At 46.8% G+C, this 19131-nt stretch overlaps 1 protein-coding gene across 8 annotated transcripts in view; it reads right to left on the reverse strand.

Annotated features, from left to right (window-relative positions):
* Positions 1-4661: 4661 nt before the first annotated feature.
* CIT (citron rho-interacting serine/threonine kinase) overlaps positions 4662-19131 on the reverse strand; it is a 72627-nt gene continuing 58157 nt past the window's right edge. For 2 of the 8 annotated variants that reach the window (XM_061370575.1, XM_061370573.1), the window contains exons 31-48: positions 18960-19122; positions 18550-18714; positions 17171-17308; positions 16716-16896; positions 16426-16517; positions 16032-16136; positions 14993-15162; positions 13932-14012; positions 13590-13725; positions 12239-12378; positions 11342-11434; positions 9024-9132; positions 8769-8897; positions 8098-8178; positions 7406-7484; positions 7109-7291; positions 5964-6264; positions 4662-5482 (exon numbers count right to left, since the gene is read on the reverse strand). In XM_061370575.1, coding sequence (XP_061226559.1) covers positions 5459-5482; positions 5964-6264; positions 7109-7291; positions 7406-7484; positions 8098-8178; positions 8769-8897; positions 9024-9132; positions 11342-11434; positions 12239-12378; positions 13590-13725; positions 13932-14012; positions 14993-15162; positions 16032-16136; positions 16426-16517; positions 16716-16896; positions 17171-17308; positions 18550-18714; positions 18960-19122 — 2370 coding nt within the window. In that variant the 3' untranslated portion in view covers positions 4662-5458. Of the gene's footprint in view, positions 5483-5963; positions 6298-7108; positions 7292-7405; positions 7485-8097; positions 8179-8768; positions 8898-9023; positions 9133-11341; positions 11435-12238; positions 12379-13589; positions 13726-13931; positions 14013-14992; positions 15163-16031; positions 16137-16425; positions 16518-16715; positions 16897-17170; positions 17309-18549; positions 18715-18959; positions 19123-19131 lie in introns of all 8 variants that reach the window. The other 6 variants (XM_061370574.1, XM_061370572.1, XM_061370571.1 and 3 more) reach the window with 4 other exon arrangements.

The following is a 19131-nucleotide window of genomic DNA, read 5'->3' on the forward strand; positions in this document are numbered from 1 at the left end:
GTGGGGATCCCTGCAGCTTTTAATCCTGTCTCTGTTTTCTAAATGATGATAGTGACACCGGGCTGCCTGTACTGGGTACCGACAGCCTGGTTTATCCCAAAACACATGCAACACCAATGCAGAACTGCACACCGGTGTGCCTCGGGGCGGCGACCTGCCGCGTCCTTCCCTCTCTTTGGTTTTGGTGCCTGAGGGTGCCAGTGACTGTGCCAACCCTGACCAGCCCAGAGCACCTTGCACAGATCAGTCAGGAGGCTGCAGCCGCCAGCCTTCCGCAGGACCAGCCATGGGGCAGGGGTGCTTTGCCACCCTGCTGCAATAGCTCCAGTAGCCGAGTAGAGCTGGGTCTTAGTGCAGTGGTTTTCTCTGAACACTCTCCCTTCTGTGCTGTGGATAGTGTTGGTGTTCTGGAACACGGAATCGCTTCTGTTTTCAGCCTCTTACAATACAAACAAATAAAACATTTCCAAGAAAAGTGGGTGACTTGCTTGGTTATTATCCCAGCTTCCATGAGCTGTTGTTTGTTCAGGACCTGTGTTTGCAGTTCTGTGCCGTGGTGGATTGTGCAAGCTTCTCATTCATAGATGCAGCTTAAAGCACTTTGTCAGTTTGCAGTTAATCAGTACAGGAGAAGGGGGAGGTAAAGCTGACAGGAAGAGCAAAGCTTCAGCCATCAGTTGGCCTTCAGCCTCCTGGCAGCTTCTCTTTGTTCCATCCACTCTTCAAGCAGGTCTCTTATTGCCAGGTGTAGATCAGATGCTGGCTGTGGGCTCTGGTGCTGCTGTAGTGTTCATTTGCACTGGTGAGGCTGGGGGTGCCTGGTCAGGGCTGTCATTTGCCAGCAGAGAGGCCTCTGGGCCTTGCCATGGGCAGGAGGCACTGAGGTTCCTTTGTGCTTGAGCTGGTTGTCAGGGCACTAGAGGAAGGTGCATCAGGGAGAGCAGGTTTGAACAGCTCCAGTGAACGGATGTAATGGTGGGAGCGCCTTGTGCTGGAATGGGAGCTGGGAACACCGCAAGGGGTGAATGCAGAGGCGGATGCTGTGTGAGCACAGCCCTCCCCTGCCATTCCCTGCCTGGTGATGCTGTTGTTAAATACTGGCCTCTCCTTCCATGGTGCCATCATCAGCGGTGTGCTGGGGCCCTGTGTCTTGTGGCTGAGCATGGTGGGCGGCATTGCTGTTGGCATGGTAGGAGTGGTGCTGGGCTGTCACTGAGCTGTCACCGAGCTGACCATGACACTGGCAGCAAGTGAGGCCTCGTGCCTGCTGCCACAGCCAAGGCTGGGTGTGCTTAGGCAGACATTGTGGGCCCAGAGCCCCACATGGGGCCAAGCACAGGTTAAATGCTGTGGGAGCGAGGGTCAGCAGTGTGGGTGGGATGAGGGTCAGCAGGGGAGAGGCAGGCGTTGGAAGGAATCTGTCAGCTGTGTTCAAAGCAGTGTGGATGGAGGGTGCATTGCACACGGGTGGTGGGGTGAGTCCTGGAGGCTTTTAGTGCCAGCAGGGAAACGGCACCACAGGTTTCCTACTGGAATGAGCTAGAATTAGTCTTTTCACTAGGAGAAAAGAGGAGCTCCGAGGCAGCCTAATGAGGCTGGCTGGTTTCTTTGGCTGTGGTGGTTTGGTTTAGTTGCAAACCAGGTGTTCCATGTGTCAAAGACTGAAGAAGCTGGAACTTTGAGAAACGAAGCCCAGCCTGGAAGGGGCAGCATGCGAGATGGAGCGGGATTTATGGACTCGGCCTCATTAGTTCTTGCTGAGCTCTGTGGGTTTGTTCCCAGTCACATATGCAGGACTCACTCCAAGCTTTTCCTCAGCCCTGGCATGGTGGAGCATGGACACAACCAGTTACTTTATAGCCAGCGTTTGGTGTTTATTCACTGTGCAGCCTGGAGCCTGGCTCACTGCTGAGCACTCAGCCCATGCTCTGGCAGCCCAACGGCTGCGCCCAGGAACCACGGTGAGGGGCTGGGCCCCACACAGCACCCGAGGCCTCGTGATCCACACCACCATTCCCTGCTTGTTGGGATGAGGGGGAGCAGCTGCCCACAGGCCGACCCCTGAGGCCTCAACTGAGCTTTCCAGGAGCCACCCCCCTCCTCCAGGTATGGCAGAGCCCCCTTGGCCCATGGCTGGGAGGGATCTGGTTTTCACTGGGGTTGGTTTGGGAGGGATGGGGGGGGGATGTCTTTACTTATTTATTTGCTGGGTTGTTCTCTGCATGAGAGGTGAATGGATCAGGTTAATCACATTGTGTGTCCTCACTGAACTGATTCCCTCCAAAGGCAAAAGTGGGATCAGGAGTTGGATGCTTCCATTGCCCACCCTCAGCCCGCAGTGTGTGATGTTGAGGTTATTCCTGGCTGTTGCTAGGAGAGCACAGTTTTAAGGTAGATGCAAAGGCTTGAATTGCTTTGGGGGACTCTGGAGTCACCAGGAGCTCCCTGCCCGCCCCGGCCCCCTGAGGTGCAGTGGTCAGGCTGACAGGGATTTGTGCAGGGTTCTTGGTAATCAAAAGGCTCAATAAATGATTTTGTTTTACTCCACCAGTTTCTGGATTATTTTAGTTGTGTTACAATTCGGATCATGCATCATAGGACTGCAACAATGAGCTTTAAATAAGTATTCTTTGTGCACAGTAAAATAAAGGAACATTGAACAAGTTAGCATTTCATCGTATACATCAGATAGTAGGCACAATAGATAACTCAAGCAGCTTGGGGTTTATGTAGAGCGTTGTTATGAAGGATGTCATGTAGACCAGAATGTAAGAGGTGGTGTTAGTAACCCACCCCCAGGCCCTGCAACAGCCTGGCCCTAGGGCAAGGGGTGAAGCCACGAATGGTAGGAGGACAAATGAAGTTACTGGAGGCAGCAGTGTGAATATTAAAAACCTCTTCCTGTGAAAGAATACTTGAGACCCTGTAAAAACTGGTTCAGTTAAAAATAGATGTATTTACATTTAAGTCTGATCTAGCAAGTTTTTCCCAGCAGGTGTAAGTTCAGATGTACAGTAACTGCAGGTTGTACTCAGTCTGACTGGATTTGTGAATGGTTTTGAAGTTGCAGCTCTTAGGCCTTAAAGCACCAGCGTATCACAGCGGTGGGATGAGGAGCTGTCTCCGTCCGCTTTGCTACCACTGCTGGGATAAATCCCAAACCTGTCTTTAGATCACACTATGGTCCAGTAAGATGGTTTGTTCCAGCTCAAGGTGTGTGGGTTATGGAGGAGGGCAGGGTTGTTGTCCCAGATACTCACACGGTTCTGAACTCTACCCCTGTCAGGAGTTCAGTGGGCGAGGGCAGGATTCAGCTGTAGGTGTCCGCAGCCGACTGCTGCTCTAGTGAACTACGTGGTCAATTCCACCTTGTTCTGAGTGCCTATGAACATGCTTTGTGTTTGTGAAGCCACTTAATGCTACTTGGTCAGGGAATTACAACTACTCAATGCTAACTACCGTCGGGTGAGCTCTTTGGTAAGCGCTGACGCCTATAGATTACACAGCCTCTGGCGCTGGGGCAGCGGACGAGGGGCAGTGTCACTGCGGAGAAGGAAGCGGTCATTTCACCATGCCAGTCAGGAGAGTTATTTGTTTTATTTGGTTATCGTTCAACAACAAAGTTCAACACGTTCCAGGTGGAGCTTTGAACTGGCCCTCTGGTTCCCTCCCTTGTCCATAATAAAAAGGTAATGCAGAAAAATCCTGTACTTTTAGAGACCTAAAACCTCATTTATGCTAACAAGCTTCGATTGCGAGTTAATGTTACAATAGTTCTTCATGGGAGCGAGGAGGACTAAGCTGAGGCCCCTCCAGTGTCTGAAGATGGCTGTCCACAACCACCGGTAAAACAAAAAGCTAGTGTTGAAAAACACACAGTTTACAATAAAAAAGTAGAAACCAATTCAATTCCCTTTTGTTACGAATATAAAGATTCTTGTAAATATGTACAGTCCTTTGAGCTATTTCTATAGCAGGAAGCATGTCACGAACAAGACACAAGAGATAGATACACTTCCAGGACTCAACAAGCCCATTTCTGAGGTCTCGAAGATCTTCCATGAGATGCAAAGGTTTTAAAGACTGATCTCTGACCCTTCAAAAGATTCAGACCAGGAGACAAAAGCTTTCAGCAAGGCTCCTGCCGAATCATCTGACCTAACATCACCCAACAGACAAGAGAACGGGATACGATACTCAGGAAACTCGCCAAAGGACACGGACAAGGCATTGGACTTTCCTCATGGGTTTCTAGAACGGGTTAGCACAGGCTCGCGAGGGACTAGCGGAAGTATCGGTGGGGCACCGAGGGAAGATTGGATGCAGTTTTGCTCTTTCCAGTTGTCAAGAACGTGGTTGTTCGCTTAGAACATTGCTAGTGCAGACTGAATGGTCAAAACCTGCTTGGAGAATCATCTGCGCTCTGCTTCATGTGCACAGCAAAAGAGAATAGGAAGCGACACGTGGCTCGAGGTCCGACACGCAGAAGCAAAGGCGCCAAAGCTGCTCACTGTGAGTATCCTCTTGTGCCATGGCACGCGGGGCTGTCTTATTGTACGACAAGGTACAGGTCATGGGAGGACACTGCTCTCCGCAGGGACCCTGCCACTGCCAGGTCTGCAGCAGCCTTTCCGCAGGGAGCCCGTGCAGTGCTGAGGGTGCCTGTAACTCTTGTCATAGAATAAGGCTTGCTAACGCTCCGGTGCCCAATTTCCAGAGTACTTGGCTGTTATTTTGCAGCGTAATCTAAAGGTTTCAGTTAACTTACAAGTGAGGTACAATACACTACTCAGCAAAGCAACCTAAAAGGAGAGAGCAGCCAGTGATGGTGCAGCAGCATGCAGTGAACTGTCATGCAGAAGACCTGGAGAAAGTCTTACAACCCAGTAGCAGATAGGTAATGCACTTTGTCTGAGGGCCGGGCGCGGGGGTTCTCCCCTCCCCATCAGAGCTGCTCTAGAGCGATCGTAGTGAGAACAAAACAACCTTCAGAAGTGGCAGGTGAACAGACTGAGTGGAAGTAATTTGTTCTGTAGGGAATATCCAGTGACATGTTCTGCCGAAGGACTCGCTCGCCTCGGCCTGTTTCCAGGCCCTCAGGAATTCCCAGCACGTCTCAGAACTATGATCAATTATCTGTAAGGGGCACTGACCACATTAAAGACCTGGGGTGGGACTCGGGTCCCGCTGAATTTCTTTGATGAACTACCAGGGACTAAAGTGAATACAAAAAGTTCATGAGCTGCTTGAAAGAGGAACAGTAGTACAAAGTGCAAAAACAGGAGTGCAGGAAAGTGCAGAGAAATTAACTGAGCTGCGGACGGCTCCCGATGCGGCGCGAGCTTTGGCCCAGGGATGCTGTTTTGGTGCCTGGGCAGCAGACACATGGAGTGCATATACTCAGTGTATTTCCTTTTTTTCCTGCAGGTCAAGATGAGGAACTTTGTCTGGCTGAGACTTACACTGAAGACTGGTCCCAGACCTGGCAGGGGAATAAAGTGACAATGGATGAGTCGCACATACTCTCATCACCCAGGTACTGGTGTCAGCAGCAGCACAGTGCGAGGGCTCTGCGCCTGGTTCCATCGAGGTGCCATAGCTCAGTTCATTGGCAAAGGCAAGTACTGTCAGCATCACCCTGGACACAGCAGGCTCCCACCTCCCTTGCTCCAGACACTGTTCCCCTTCAAACCCTCTATATCATGATTTCTGTTGGTAAATGCCCCTTTGCTTTCAGATCTGGAGGACTTCAGCCTGGTCCAGAGTGAAGCTGCTTTTGCAGTTATAGGACTGGCAGGAGGACAGTTGTTCACAGGAACGGTGCATTACACCCGTATGTGCTGTTTTAATGGAAGTTGAGGGGCAGGGGATGAGATCTGGACTTGCTCTTGTGCTTCACCAGCCCTCCCGCAGCACCATGCCTTTCCCTGGGAACAGGAAAGCTCTCTGGGCTCCCGACTCACCTTATTGACTTGAGCTAGAGGAGTCCTGGCACCGCTCACAGGCACCCGTCCTCGGCTGCTCTCGTCGAACAGTCTCCCTGGGGACCTCTCTCTGCGGGTGCTCAGGAGCCGGCCTGGGGACTTCTCCCTCTCCAGTGGTCGCCCAGGTGACTTGTCCCTCCGCAGCTCCGTCCTTCCCTCGCGGTACCGATGGGGTGTGCTTGGCTCTCGAGGGTGGCTCAGGCCTTCCGGTGGTCCTGGGCTCGACGCGACCCGCTTGGTGATGTGCTCGTTGTAGGTGGGAGGGCCCCGCTTGTTCGGGCTGCTGTCATTCAAAAATAATGGACGCGAACCGCTGAGCAACAAAAACCTCATGTTACATTTTCTTTTAGCAGAGCTGTAGCTTCCCCCCCCCCCCCCCAACACCCAGCAGGGCTCAGGTGAAACCATCACACCTCCCGCAGCCGAGGGGAAAAGCGCACAGGCTTTGGTAGCTGAGCATCTCTCGCACCGGCCGCAGTGGTCAGGGGCCTCAGGGAATTGCTGGTGTGAGTCACGCCTGTGTGACGGGCCAGAGAGCTCCGTGCTCTCGTACACTTCAGCAGCATCGTTTTCCACATACACTAAAATTTGACTTGTTTTTTCCCCATACAAAATTATCAGTGGCTCCAGGATGTTCAGGCTGGGTTAGGATGAGCTACAGGCCTCGGTTTTGCAGTTTCCAGTGCACTGTGGGCCCATCAGCCCCAGAAGTGTCGTAATGCTGACCAGAACAAGATCACATCACCACTTCCCTAAGTTGTTTAAGAAGAAGGGGCTGTAGCTTTAGAGACTGTTACAGTCAATGGATGTTTTGTGTCATACTGATAGCATCTAAGCTCACCAAGCTCTGAGGTCACAGCTTTATCCCAACATAAACCAGCTGAAGATCACAGAGTGTTTGTGGAGGTTGCCCACATGCTCCTACAGCGCTGATGTTTCTTTGCCTTTTGTATTTAAAAACACCAGTGACTCCCTCCTTGTTCTGTGCCAGCATTACAGTGACTGCCCAGTGCCAACCCCTCCTTAGGAATGGAACACAGGCACTCCACAGCATCCAGGGGAAACAGCCACCTGGGGCTGAGGCTGCTCGTGAGGCGCACAGGGACACACACTGACCATCGTACCTGCGTGTAGCAGAAGATCCTCTGTGGTGCTGCTCGTTGTTGGTCTCCTTCACTAGATTGCCCTTACAGCAAATCACCCGTAATTTGTCCTGGTAGGAGGAGGCCAAGTAGATGGCTCCAGATGAAATCGCAGGCCCGAGATACCGCGGATTTGGGATCTCCAAGTGGGCTCGTGCAGGAGTTCTGGGTGAAAGGGCAGGCAAAGGCATTAACAATGACAGCATGGTGCCTTTCCCTGGCACGCTGTGTTTTCTTGCAGCACATAGTGGTCAAAGTAATGAAGAGAGAACAGCTTACCCTAGAGAAGCTCGTGCCTGGATCTCAATCACTTCAAGGGAATTGAAGTGGGTCACAAAGAGATAGGGCTCCCTGTAGGCTGGAGGAGTATCACAAAGGCAGGGAAAACACAAAATCAATTTCTCTATTAAATAAAACCTTCTCAAAAGCATCAGTGAGCACAGCAGCGCTCCCAGCCCTGGGGACACCCAGGGAGCAGATTTGCTGTAATAAGACCCAATGTGATGACTAAGCAGGGAGATGAAAGCTTAGAGAATTGTTGCTTTGAAACTATCCGTATCTCAAGAATTCTACCAACCAAAGACTCATGAACAGGCATTAAAAGCAGACTATTCACTGAACACCATCCCACTCGGCCGTGCAGAAGGGCTGAGGGAACCAGGCTGACATTCCATAGTCCTGACTGTTTCAGAAACTTCTGAGCAGTTACAAACCCCATTAGCTGGTTCACTCACTGTAAGACTGGGAACATTAAGGAAACATCACTTCAGTTTTCCTCAACCTGTTTCTGCTTCACTAGGTCTGTCAATTTGTATTTACCATGATCTTAAATTGTGGGAAAATCTCCATAGTTTCTGGGAGACTTAGGAGAGGGGGAAGAGGAAGTGCTGAGTGAGGAATACCTGTCCCACAAAGATGCTTCCCAGGTTCAATGATTTCCATAAGCCAAGAGGATCTCCCTCAACACCTACCAAAAGCTAAGGGCAAGCGATTCCATTTCAGGTCGTCTGTCCTACTGCGTCTTCCATAGGAATCCACAAAGACACCAAACTCTGCCAAGAAAAGCAATGCCACGTTGTGAGCACACCTGAGCTGTGTCCCTCCCCTGCTGGAAGGGACAAAGGCAATAAACCCGGGCTTGCCACTACCCTAGAGAGCCAACAAAAGCAGCTGTACAAAAGAGTAACAAACAGCCTCTTATTTCCTCCCCAGAAGGTTAAAAGGTCTCCTCTCTGTGTGGAAAGCAGAGGAGAAAGGCAAAGGCTGAGAACCCCTTAACGTTTTATGAGGATAATCAAACACCTGGCAGCATCTAACACTGAGTTTAATCCCTTCCATTCAGGCGCAGAAGCCAGCACATGGCAACTGATCCACAGGCACAGAGAACCTTTAAGACAGATGCAAGGTGCCCGACAGCACCTCAGCAGGTCTATTTCAGCATCAATACCCGGTGTGTGTTTCTTACTGTTTAAACCACCAGCCCCAACTCCTCCAGGCATTTGGAGTCACAGCAAATAATCATTACCAGGCACTAGGAAGTCAACTCTGGCTTGCTTTCACAACAGTACCCCAGTACCTCCTGGTTGTTCATGTACCAGAAAACAGATGCAGTGCAACAACTATACACCCAGACAACACATACCATGGAAACACAGCAGATACTCCTCCCTCTGGCCCGTTGGGTTCACTTGGATGATACTGACTGGGAAACTGTTGGTAGAGGCAGCAAACACAGCAGAGGCCAAAGTGTGGTCATTTTTATCCAGAAACTCTGCAAAGAAAATGGAGAAAAACACCTTGATTGGCACCAATATTTTCTTCTCAAACTGGTTTAGAAGAGCCCCACTGAACGAATCTGTGGAGCCCGCTGGTGCGTTCCTCAGGACACAGCTCCTACCCTCCAGAGTGTACTGCTTCATCTCGATTTCATAGAACTTGTTGGTTCCAATGATGATGCTGTAAGTGGTCAAATGGATGCAGCTGCAAGGCTCAGAGGTTTCGATCTCCTGGAAAAGCAGAAAGCATGGACAGGGATCAGCTCCCAGTAACAGTTCTGTAATTTTGCTTTTTCTGGAAGATTAGATATTGCCACATTTGTCTTTACAAAAGAGAGATGACAACCTCAAAGTCACCAACAGTCAGCCTCAAAAGCACCTGGAAAGGTACTCTTGCGAGAAGAGGTTTGTTATGTTGGAAGTGAAACTTGCTTGAATACAGACTTGCCTATCAATCAGCTCAATCCCAGATGCTAACCCTAACAGGAACCTCTTCCTTTTGGAAGAATACCCTACTCAGTTTTCTGGAGCAGTGGAGAACGGCTCCCTACTTACAGCAGGTCACAGCCATGCCGATGACTGCATGGCTGAACAGTGTCTGGAGGTGACACAAGGCCAGGACTGAGCAGTTAGGGTTGCATGACAGACTTGTCACTAGGAAGTCTATCACCCAGAACTGCTCCAGCTCCAGAGTAGTTCTGCTGCAATGACTGCTTCCAGGCCTGGAAGTCAACGGGAATCAGGACGGCTGCTGGAAAGGCAGGCAGAAGATCCTCAGACAACTGCAGCAGGACTGACACCAGTCAAGTCCCAAAGTCTTTATAACCCCAGGAGCAAAACCCTTGTCAGTATGCACATCCCCTCCTCCCAGCAGAAAGTATCAGCTCCCTAAAGCATCCCTGCTTTTAACACTGCAGAAACAAGCTTGATGGCTCCTTAAGCAAAAAGAAGACAAACATACACAATCTTCCTTCCTTCTTTGTGCAGTGTAACACACAGAGATGCTGTCCACCAACATCTGCAGTGTGACTGAACAGCTTTGAGAGCTCTGCAAGTTAGCCTGACGCAACACATCCCTGATTTTCTGAGGACAAGATTCCTTGCATAATTCCTAGTTTATCTGGCAGTTTAGTTGGCAGAACGGAAGAGCATATTCTGGGCTTGCTGCCATCTTGTCAGGATCTAAATTCAGTTGTCTGGTTTAGTAAGGATAAGGACAACCTTCCGTCTAAAACAGGCCATTGCATGTTTTGCATGTAAGCCCTTGTCAAGGCACTCAGCACTGTGGGGTGAGTGGCAGCACAAGCAGAGGACAGTCCTTCCTGCTGGCTGCTGCTCCACTGTGAGCAAGAATTGGTATCAGCAACAGTGCTTGCAGCTACCCCAGGTTTGCGGGTATCCACACTGTTTGTGCCAAGATCTCCATCAAATAATGGCTTTACTTCCAAGGAGGCCAGCATCTGAGTTGCCGCCCCGGCTCTGCTTCATCACAGCAGTGCCAGTGTAGCACTCACTGGGGATAAATCCTCAGTCAAGCTGTAAATTGAACCGGTGACTTCAGAGTAACCTGGAGAGCTGTAGTTTGACCTGAACATTCCTTAATTTGTGAACTGGAGAGGACATGAGTTTCTGGGTACCAGCCCGTTTTAAGATGGGCAGTGTTTAAACTCTGTTCTGAGGAGAGATCCCTGTTATTTGGGATGCTTTTCTGGAGGTGTTTGAGCAGATAAAATTTACTCATGAGAATTGATTGGTCTTGTCTTTAAGAGGAATAGTGGCTCAGGTGCTCAGGGCATTACCTGCCTGCAGCTGGCTGCCTGAAAAGAGCTGCAGTAGTTCTGCTTTCCACAGAATGGAGCGAGACATGTTCCAGCCCAGGGCAGTGCCGGTGCTGGAGGCAGACAGGGAGACCTGTGTACACAGCCACGTGAGATCCGTATCTCACTGCCTCTGCTGGCCAGAAGGTACCCATGTATCAGGGTAAGTCTGGGAAACAGCTGCCTACCCTGTGATGGGATAGTACCAAATAAATACCCTTTGATTTCACTAGTACAGTAAACAAATTCAGATAGCCACTGCTGCCTTAGCTGGAAAGTTGTTATGGACTTCTCCAAAGACAACGGAGGTGAGGGAACACAGCTGGGCAATGAAGAAGAAAGCCTTTTTTTGGGTAACTAAGCGAGGGTATGACTACAGCCAAGTCAGTATTTCAACAAATCACAGTCCTGTTCTGCATCTCTTCAAATATGCCAACTCTTGTTAAAGGAAACTGCTGCCTACTCCAATTTTAGTCGGTGCACATTGCAATTTGTTATCAGTTTAGCTGGCAACCAAATGTTCTCATGCATGCGAAAAGGTTTAAGGCGTTTGCTCCAAAGCAAAGTCTTAGTGCAATGCATGAATTATGTGAGCTCATTATTAAGGGAATTACCAGGCTTACCTTTCTGATACAGAACTTGCTCAAGCTCTCATTGTATCGCAGAACAACCACTTTACTGGGCATGGCTGCGCAGATACAAAGGCTGTTCTCGACCTGTGGAGATTAGAGGCAGAGTTCAGGTTGCTAATAGAGTAAATTCTAATGCTGAGCATGTGAGAGGACCTTTCACCACAAAGAACTTTGCAGAGATAAGCAGGTAGGTTTTTAATAGGGTACTTATTGTGAATTAGTGAAATAATGAAAAGCCTCTTCACATTCTCAAAAAAGCATGTGAATTTGAACTGCTTCTCTGATTCAGTTAATAAAAAATGGAAGGTTTTCCACAGAATGATGGCTCATTAAAAGGGATAAGAAATCCAAACGGGTTCAGTTTTAACCCTTGAAATTGTTACATAAACATCACTTTGAAAGGAACCATGTTCAGTTTGGGATTGAAGTAGTCTGTAGAAGTGATTGTTAATGAGAGTTTCTGTTGTGGCTGAACGGTCCATTAATGTAATTAGTAAGGAGTTCTCAAGTGACCCAACCCTGAGTAAATTTGCAGCCTGGAAAGTGTTACAGGACGTTCCAGAACAAACAGTGGATAGAATTCACTAATTATAAACCTCAAAATTGAGGTCAGCTGTGAGGAGGCAGCTATGCTATGCTGTGTTGCATTTCTTATTATGTAGCAGTTCAGGCTCTAGCATCATTTCTTCCTGACTGAATTTATTCATGTTGGTAGGAGATCCTCTATACCGCCACCAGCTCAGCCTCTCTTCAGCCCCTACACTCTTCTTAAAACAAGAATACAGACCTTGGAGTTGTTGCCAGTGAAATAAAGCTGCTGATTTGATTAATACTGAACTCAGTGTGGTGTAAAGGGTGGTCTGGGGGCAGGAGAGAGCTGTATCCTACCTTGCCAGCAGCAAAAAGGTGACATCCTTTGACAGTCTCAAAGATGTTTGGTGAGATATCAGGCTGGGCTGGGAGGTGTGACTGGGCTAGAGATTGCTTCACTTTCTTCACGTCAACAAGACACAGAGCCCTTTCTTCTCCTGAAAACAAAAATGGCCACATTTCATCACAGGAAAACTCCCTATTCTCTACAAAAGTCTGTTCCATTACCTAAGCAGCAGCTCATGGTTACAGGCTGTTACTGTGGTAACAGTCACAACGTACCATGCAGCATTCATTCCATGTTATTCCTATTAAAAGTGAAACAGAAAACTTCCAAAAGCAGACAGTAAATCCACTGGGAGAACAACCAATCTCTCCATGGATTATCAGTGTTGATAATGTTAAGATGATGACAGTAGCAGTGGCCTCATTAGGATACTATTCAAAATTACCCAGGAAGTTCTGTTTTACCCTTCAGAACTTGAAGTAAAAGGTGGTTTGGCTTCTCTGTGCCACCAGAACCAGCAAGGGATTTCCAAATGCCCTAATAAACTGCATTATAGACCAAGCCCAACTCTTCTCCAAAGTCTAGCAACAGAGTAACATTGACATTTTGTGAAAGGTTCATTTTCCCAGTTGCTTTTTTCCTCTGGAACAAATAAAGCATGGACAGCTTAAATCTTGACAAGGGGAAAAACACAGAAGAAGCAGAACAAAAGAAAGAATTTGTTTTTCATTCCCTACAAATGTCATTTAGACACTTGATAATTTGGGCTTTCAGCTGAAGATACGCCCTAACGTTCAGCATGCCTACATCAGTGTGGGAAGGATTATCTCTGGAAAACCACAGATGGAGAGATTAAAGCTGGTGCTCTTTTCATAAGGGAATCTTAAACCATGAAAGAAGTCCCAATTTTGTTATATGAATTAGTGTTTAGAGCAAGTTAACAGTTGTTGGCCCTAGGCCATGGTTATCACATCGTGGTCCTCAAATGATTAACCGCATTAAAAGAGAGGCTCTGTAGTGATTAGGAACATACACTCACTGATCAACTCGACACTTCTTAAACTAAACTCAAAATGATGACAGAAAATGTCTTCCCTGGTTCTTCCCTCCCTCAGCTTTAGAAACTGAGACTTCACTTTCTCTTGAAGGTTTAACTGAGCCTTCATTCACATCTTCATTTACTTCAAGAAAGCCCCAGACAATGCTGTGTTAACCACAGGAGGTGATTCCTGACAATACTCTGATAAAAACAGGAATAAAGCATGTACTGCATCCAAAGGAAAGCCAGGCCCTCTGGCACTGCAGTACAAAGCCATTGCCATCTGTTAACGGCAGGACAGATGGTAACGTAAAGCCCCCTACCTGCTATCATGAGTAGCTTCTCCAGATCCTTGATGAGATGCATTTGGAAGACAGCACCCATTCCTGGGATGTGCGTTAAGGAATTCTTCAGTACATTTAGGGCATAGAGACCTTCTTCTGCCCCCACCAGTACTACCTACAGCGACAACAGGGAAAAAAAACAGCGCTACATGAGGATAACAAGGAACACTCCAGGAGCAAGCCTGGACAATCCTGTTTACCAGTGAAGAGAAAAAACAAAGTGACAAAGAGGTTTGTAACTGCACGTGTTGCTGTTAAGCTGCCATTTCCATGAATGAAATAGCCAATACTCAGAAAGGCCCAGCTGAACATTAGCATTACCTGGTCACTGAAGGGCATAGTGCAATTTATATCCAAACGGTCTTCACCCTCCAGCTTCAGCAGGGAGTTTCCCAGCAATTTCTGCAAATGACAAAAGAGATGTATTTTTTTTTAGTTAATCTTGATGTCCTTATTAGCCTTTTAACACCGTAAGGTCATCATTTCAGACAGGTAAAATGCTTGGCACAGATGTCTCTTTCTCAGAACACTAAATGTTGCAGGGAAACCTCCTACAAAAGCATTAGTAAAGTTTTATCTGCCTGAAACATGGTTAGGAAACCGATCAGAATGAACTTAATCTCAGACAGAACTGATTGCTGTCCCTATGCTTTCCATTTCCCTCAGTCTCCTGCACTGGAGCAGTAAAATTTTCCTAGGGGAAGAATTAACAAAGAAGTCCAAATGCTGGAGGGAGCATGTATTCTTCTCAGAGACAAAAGGAATGCTAGCATGAGAAAAGAGACAATTTCCTATTAGTCAGATACTCCCTTCCCTAGGGTTAACATGCTCATATACAATGCCATAGAACGAAATCTCCTTTTATCAGAAAACAGAGAGTAATCAGTGCCACAGGGATGAAAAAGGCTATTCAAAACCAAAGTAAATCCACTTAACTGCTGCTTCTTACCAGGAATAAAACTTAAACACACACACACACACACCCACCTCCCCCCCTCAAGAAACAAAACCCCTGACTCTGTAAGAATGGGAGAGGGAGCATTTTGCTTCCTTTTGTCTAATGTTTGCTCACTCCATGTGGTACATTATGGACTGGACTTAAACCATGTCCTGACTGCTCGCTCTTCTTTTCCTGTTTGCTGGAATTAGAGAGACCTAATTTTGGGATCCTCTTACTACACTTCCAGGTCTGAAGCAGGGTAGTGCAGTATAAAGCATCAGTCGTACAATGAATTAGTTCCTGGTACTCGTTGCCCCTCGTCAGGCAGAAGTAACAACTTACCTGCAGTTAAACCTCAGAATGTCAAATACCGACAAAACACTTTTCAAACCTCTGCTCCCTCCCAGAATATTTTATGATTAAATGAAACTTTTATACTCACAGCATCAGCCTCAGCTTTTTCTCTGGAAACTCTCCCACCTGCCACTATTGATTCCAGTGCTGTGACCCAGCGCTGTTTGTCAGGGAAGCTGGGTGCTAACAGGTAGAGTGTTCTACCAGGCCAGCAAGTGGTGTGTGGATGAGACTCCAATTTTAGGATATATGGCACATCTGAGATGTTATATAGATAGAATAAGACTTAGATTAGTTTTTGGAATATTGTCAGTGGACTTAAAATCAACACCTTTCAGCCTCATCGGAGAGAAGTTGTATTTATCATCACGTGTTACCATGGCAATTTATACATAGGTTTCTCCTTTACAGGTCCTGCACAGGCTAGCTACTAAAAGCTAAGTATCAGCTGGATGTTTGCAATCCATACATGCAGTGCTGTCCTTACTAAATAAAAATAACTTCTCACCTTTTATTCAAAACAGAAAGACATTTCAGCAGGAAAAACACCCCCAAAACCAGCCACTTGACTAAAGTTTTCCCTGTACTGTTCAAGAAAAATCTGGTTATGGAAACCTTTGTTTTTAACAGTCTGTATGCTTTAATGTTAAAGTCAAGACATACATAAACTTATCATTGGTTCTATTCAGTACATACAAATGAAAACATCAACATTTTGTCATAACAACAGACTGTACACACCCCACAGTATTTCTAATTCATGACTTTGTGGTACGAGCACAATGGTGGTATGAATTATGACAATTCACACTTGAGAGAGAGCATTGAGAGAAGGAATTTAAATCAACCGAGTGCTTTTGAGTATGTTACAAAACTCTTCAAATTTACTTCCATTTGGCTTGATGATTATATTATTCACAGTTCAACTACCATGACAGAAGCAACAGCCCATGTGTAACTAAATCTAGACGACTGAGCTATTCACCTAATTCAAGTAGAGGTAACCTCAAAATGGCACAGTTACAGAACGGAAGTTAAAGGGAGGAAATTCTGTTCAGTCAAACAGAATGCCAACTGATGGCAAGCCAGATGAAATCCATTTGACCTCATCTACGTCAGATTCTCACCTGTCTTTGCAGTGTTGGTAAGTTCAGTAGCTCCTACAGCTCCGTGCACAGTTACATCGCCGTCAGGAAGGCAGAGCTCAAATTCCTCCAGAGGCCTCTGTCCAGCTGCAGAGAGAATGGGGAGACAGATGAAGAAAGAACGAACAAGTAAGCAGCAAGAAAACAACTGTGATAGCAAACTGAAGTGGATACACACTGGATGTTCACAGCTGGATTATTATGACACACCAGCTGATAAACCTGTTAAGGATCTAGAAAACAACACTGCCTTACTACAGAAAATATAGCTAGATTAATACAGCCCCAGCAAGCAGGAACATCCTTTAAGCCTCTCAGCTCACCAAACAGTAGCTGAAGATTACAACACAAGTTCTTCCTAGAAATGCCAAGTTACCTTCTCTTGCTTCTGCATCATAAATGAGCACTTTTGTTCCTTCCAGGACAATATACTTCCTGTCCCAGCCCTGTTGTCCACGTTTATTATTCCTACAGGAAATAAGCACAAAGTTACATTGGATATTCTGCCCGGATAAAACAGGCATGCAACTCCTAGAAAGACAAATCTCAGTGGTAGTAAGTAATTGCGGGCAGGTACTGCTTATCCCATTGTAAGAGCCAGGATAACACAAGGAACAGTTCCAAGTATTTCAGCACCTGATACAGCACCAAGAGTCATGTTTATACCTTGGCACCTTCATCCATCCTTCAAGCCGTAGACTGCTGCTTGGCTCCTTCAGCTGCAGACCAGGAGAATTCATTTTATCCCGGCAGAATGCTTCAGAGAAGTGCGTGGCATATTCTGCTGGCAGTCCACAAGTAGCTGGCAAGCAAGTTGAGCATTTTGGGTGACACATCACCTGGCATTCTGACAGAAGGACAGGGGAAAACTTCTGTTATATGACACAAAAATCATGACAGAGCTGCCTCATGCTCTAACGCAAACCCCAGCTTTCCAAAGAATCTCCTGCCACTCTAAACCATCAGATGTTTTCTGATGTAGAATGTTTGCACCAACCCGTTTCAAAGTCTTCATACTTGGTTCTTTCTTCAGCTTTCACTGAAAATCTGTTCTAAATGGCTGGTGCTTTTCCATTCTCCCATCCAGTGACACTCTGCTCGAGCACACACTCTGCTCTTACCAAGGCATTTAGATGCTTGTCTTCCAAAGTGCACTGTATCCAGACACACGGCGCATTTCGTTGCTCTCATGTTTAGCCCCACGTTGAAGCGGTGTGGGATATTGTGATGCATCCGCTCCTTCAGGCGCCGGCTGTACTCTGGAAGGGACAGGATTTATTACCAGGATGAGCACTGTGATAGGGATGAAAATCAAGAGTAGGTTTTGGCATTTTAAGGCCAAGGTAATAAAAAGGGACTACGTATCTCTATCAAACCTCTGCTGAACACAGACACTCCTTCCCTTTGCAATCTGTAAACCTTAAGTAACGTTACCACCTCAGTAATGACCTGATACAGATGCACTGAATGTGCTGCATGAGCACAGACTGTAGAACTGAAGTGGCTAATGTTTGGTGTAGCAAGATTATGTCAATCAAACCACCTAAATTTCAAGTCTGCACTCAGCTCCAGTTCTGACAACGTGCTAAACTGATCTCTCTATTTTGCTTATAGCTAAAAACTCTTCACTACCTATACTGTTGTGATCAACACACAGCAGGCCTTCTTCATGCAGCCAACCATCAGTGCCAGCAGATCTTAAAGCATTCCTACAATCTGTGTTAGTGCATCTCTACCAAACAAAGTCTATCCTCCAAGGCATGATCTTTTACTGGTGAACACGATTCTCTTCCCTGTCCGTGACCTGCCCCTGAGGACATCTTCCCATGCCAGTGTTACCCATCCTCAGTGCCCTGTGCCTCAGCTGGCTGCACTCACTGCTCCAGTTTGTGGGTTCTGGCTTTTTTCCAGATAAAGGCTGGAGGTTTTAGTTCCGAGCCTCAGGGTTCAACACTCACTCTGGAATATTGGTTATCTAAGAATAGCTGAGCAGTCCTTTAACTTTTTGTGATGATCCTTCTCCCCTTCATCTCAAGAACACCACAGGTTTTTTTCTAGTTAACAGGATATTAATACTGCCTTTGACCTGGTATCTTTCTTTTATGCCTAACCAAAGTCTTTTCCCTTTACCAAAAGGTCTTGATAGAAACATTCTGCTAAGCAGAACAAATCAACAGTTTAGATAAGCAAAAATGCTAACTGCTAAAGAAACAGCTATGAATCCTTTTGATCAACGCAGAAAGCAGTATAGAAAACATCCTCCTCTGAAGAAACACATGCTCTTTAAACAATTGCTGCTAATAATTACTGCTGAAGAAATAACTCATGTAGTCCAAATAGAGAATTTAAACAAAAAATAAAGCAAAATGTGTCATCTAATATCCCTATCATGAAAAATATCTGGTTCTGAAATTAAAAAATATAAAGAAGAATAAAAAAAGAGATGGCATTGAAATAGGAGACAGGAAAACAGTAACAGAAAAGTTCCTCCCAAACCTACCCTCTGGTGTGGAAGACTCCTTCCTGCGACTGGAGGGTGGAGCTAGCAAACTGATGGGAGTAGGCTGATGCTCTGGTGAGCGGACTATGGCAGACATGATGATCTGCTGCCGGGCTGTGGCTGGAGTAGATGGATGAGGGTGGTCTGATATCTTCCGATGAGCAGCTATAGGTGAGATAAATGCCACTCGTTAACACAACTGGTATGAAACGCTCATTCATAGCAGTGGTTCTGTGTAACCATTCACTGGTTACAACCCGCAGATAAGAGCGTAGCTTTATTGCACCTTCACAGCAGTAGGCAAGATTAAACAACTTATGTTACTGCTAGAATGATACACAATTAAAGGCATGTTTTCAGACCAAAAATGTGTGTCTCCTTCCAGATCCACCTTTTCTGTTAACCCCTACCTTCTTCACGAGCAGATCTGAGTTCAATGCGTGTTTTCTGTAGAGCCTCTTCCAGCTCAGCAGAACGAGCCTTCTCCTTCTCCAGTGCCACTTTCAGCTCATTGTATTGCAGGGGAACCTGTGTGGGTAAAGAAGGGTCCTCTTTCCGCCGACTAAACAGGCCCTAGCAACA

This window comes from Neopsephotus bourkii, unplaced genomic scaffold (genome assembly GCF_033783945.1).
Source record: "Neopsephotus bourkii isolate Nb327-2 ecotype Australia unplaced genomic scaffold, CSIRO-AGI_Nbou_v1 NB_1542, whole genome shotgun sequence".
Classification (NCBI taxonomy): domain Eukaryota; kingdom Metazoa; phylum Chordata; class Aves; order Psittaciformes; family Psittacidae; genus Neopsephotus; species Neopsephotus bourkii.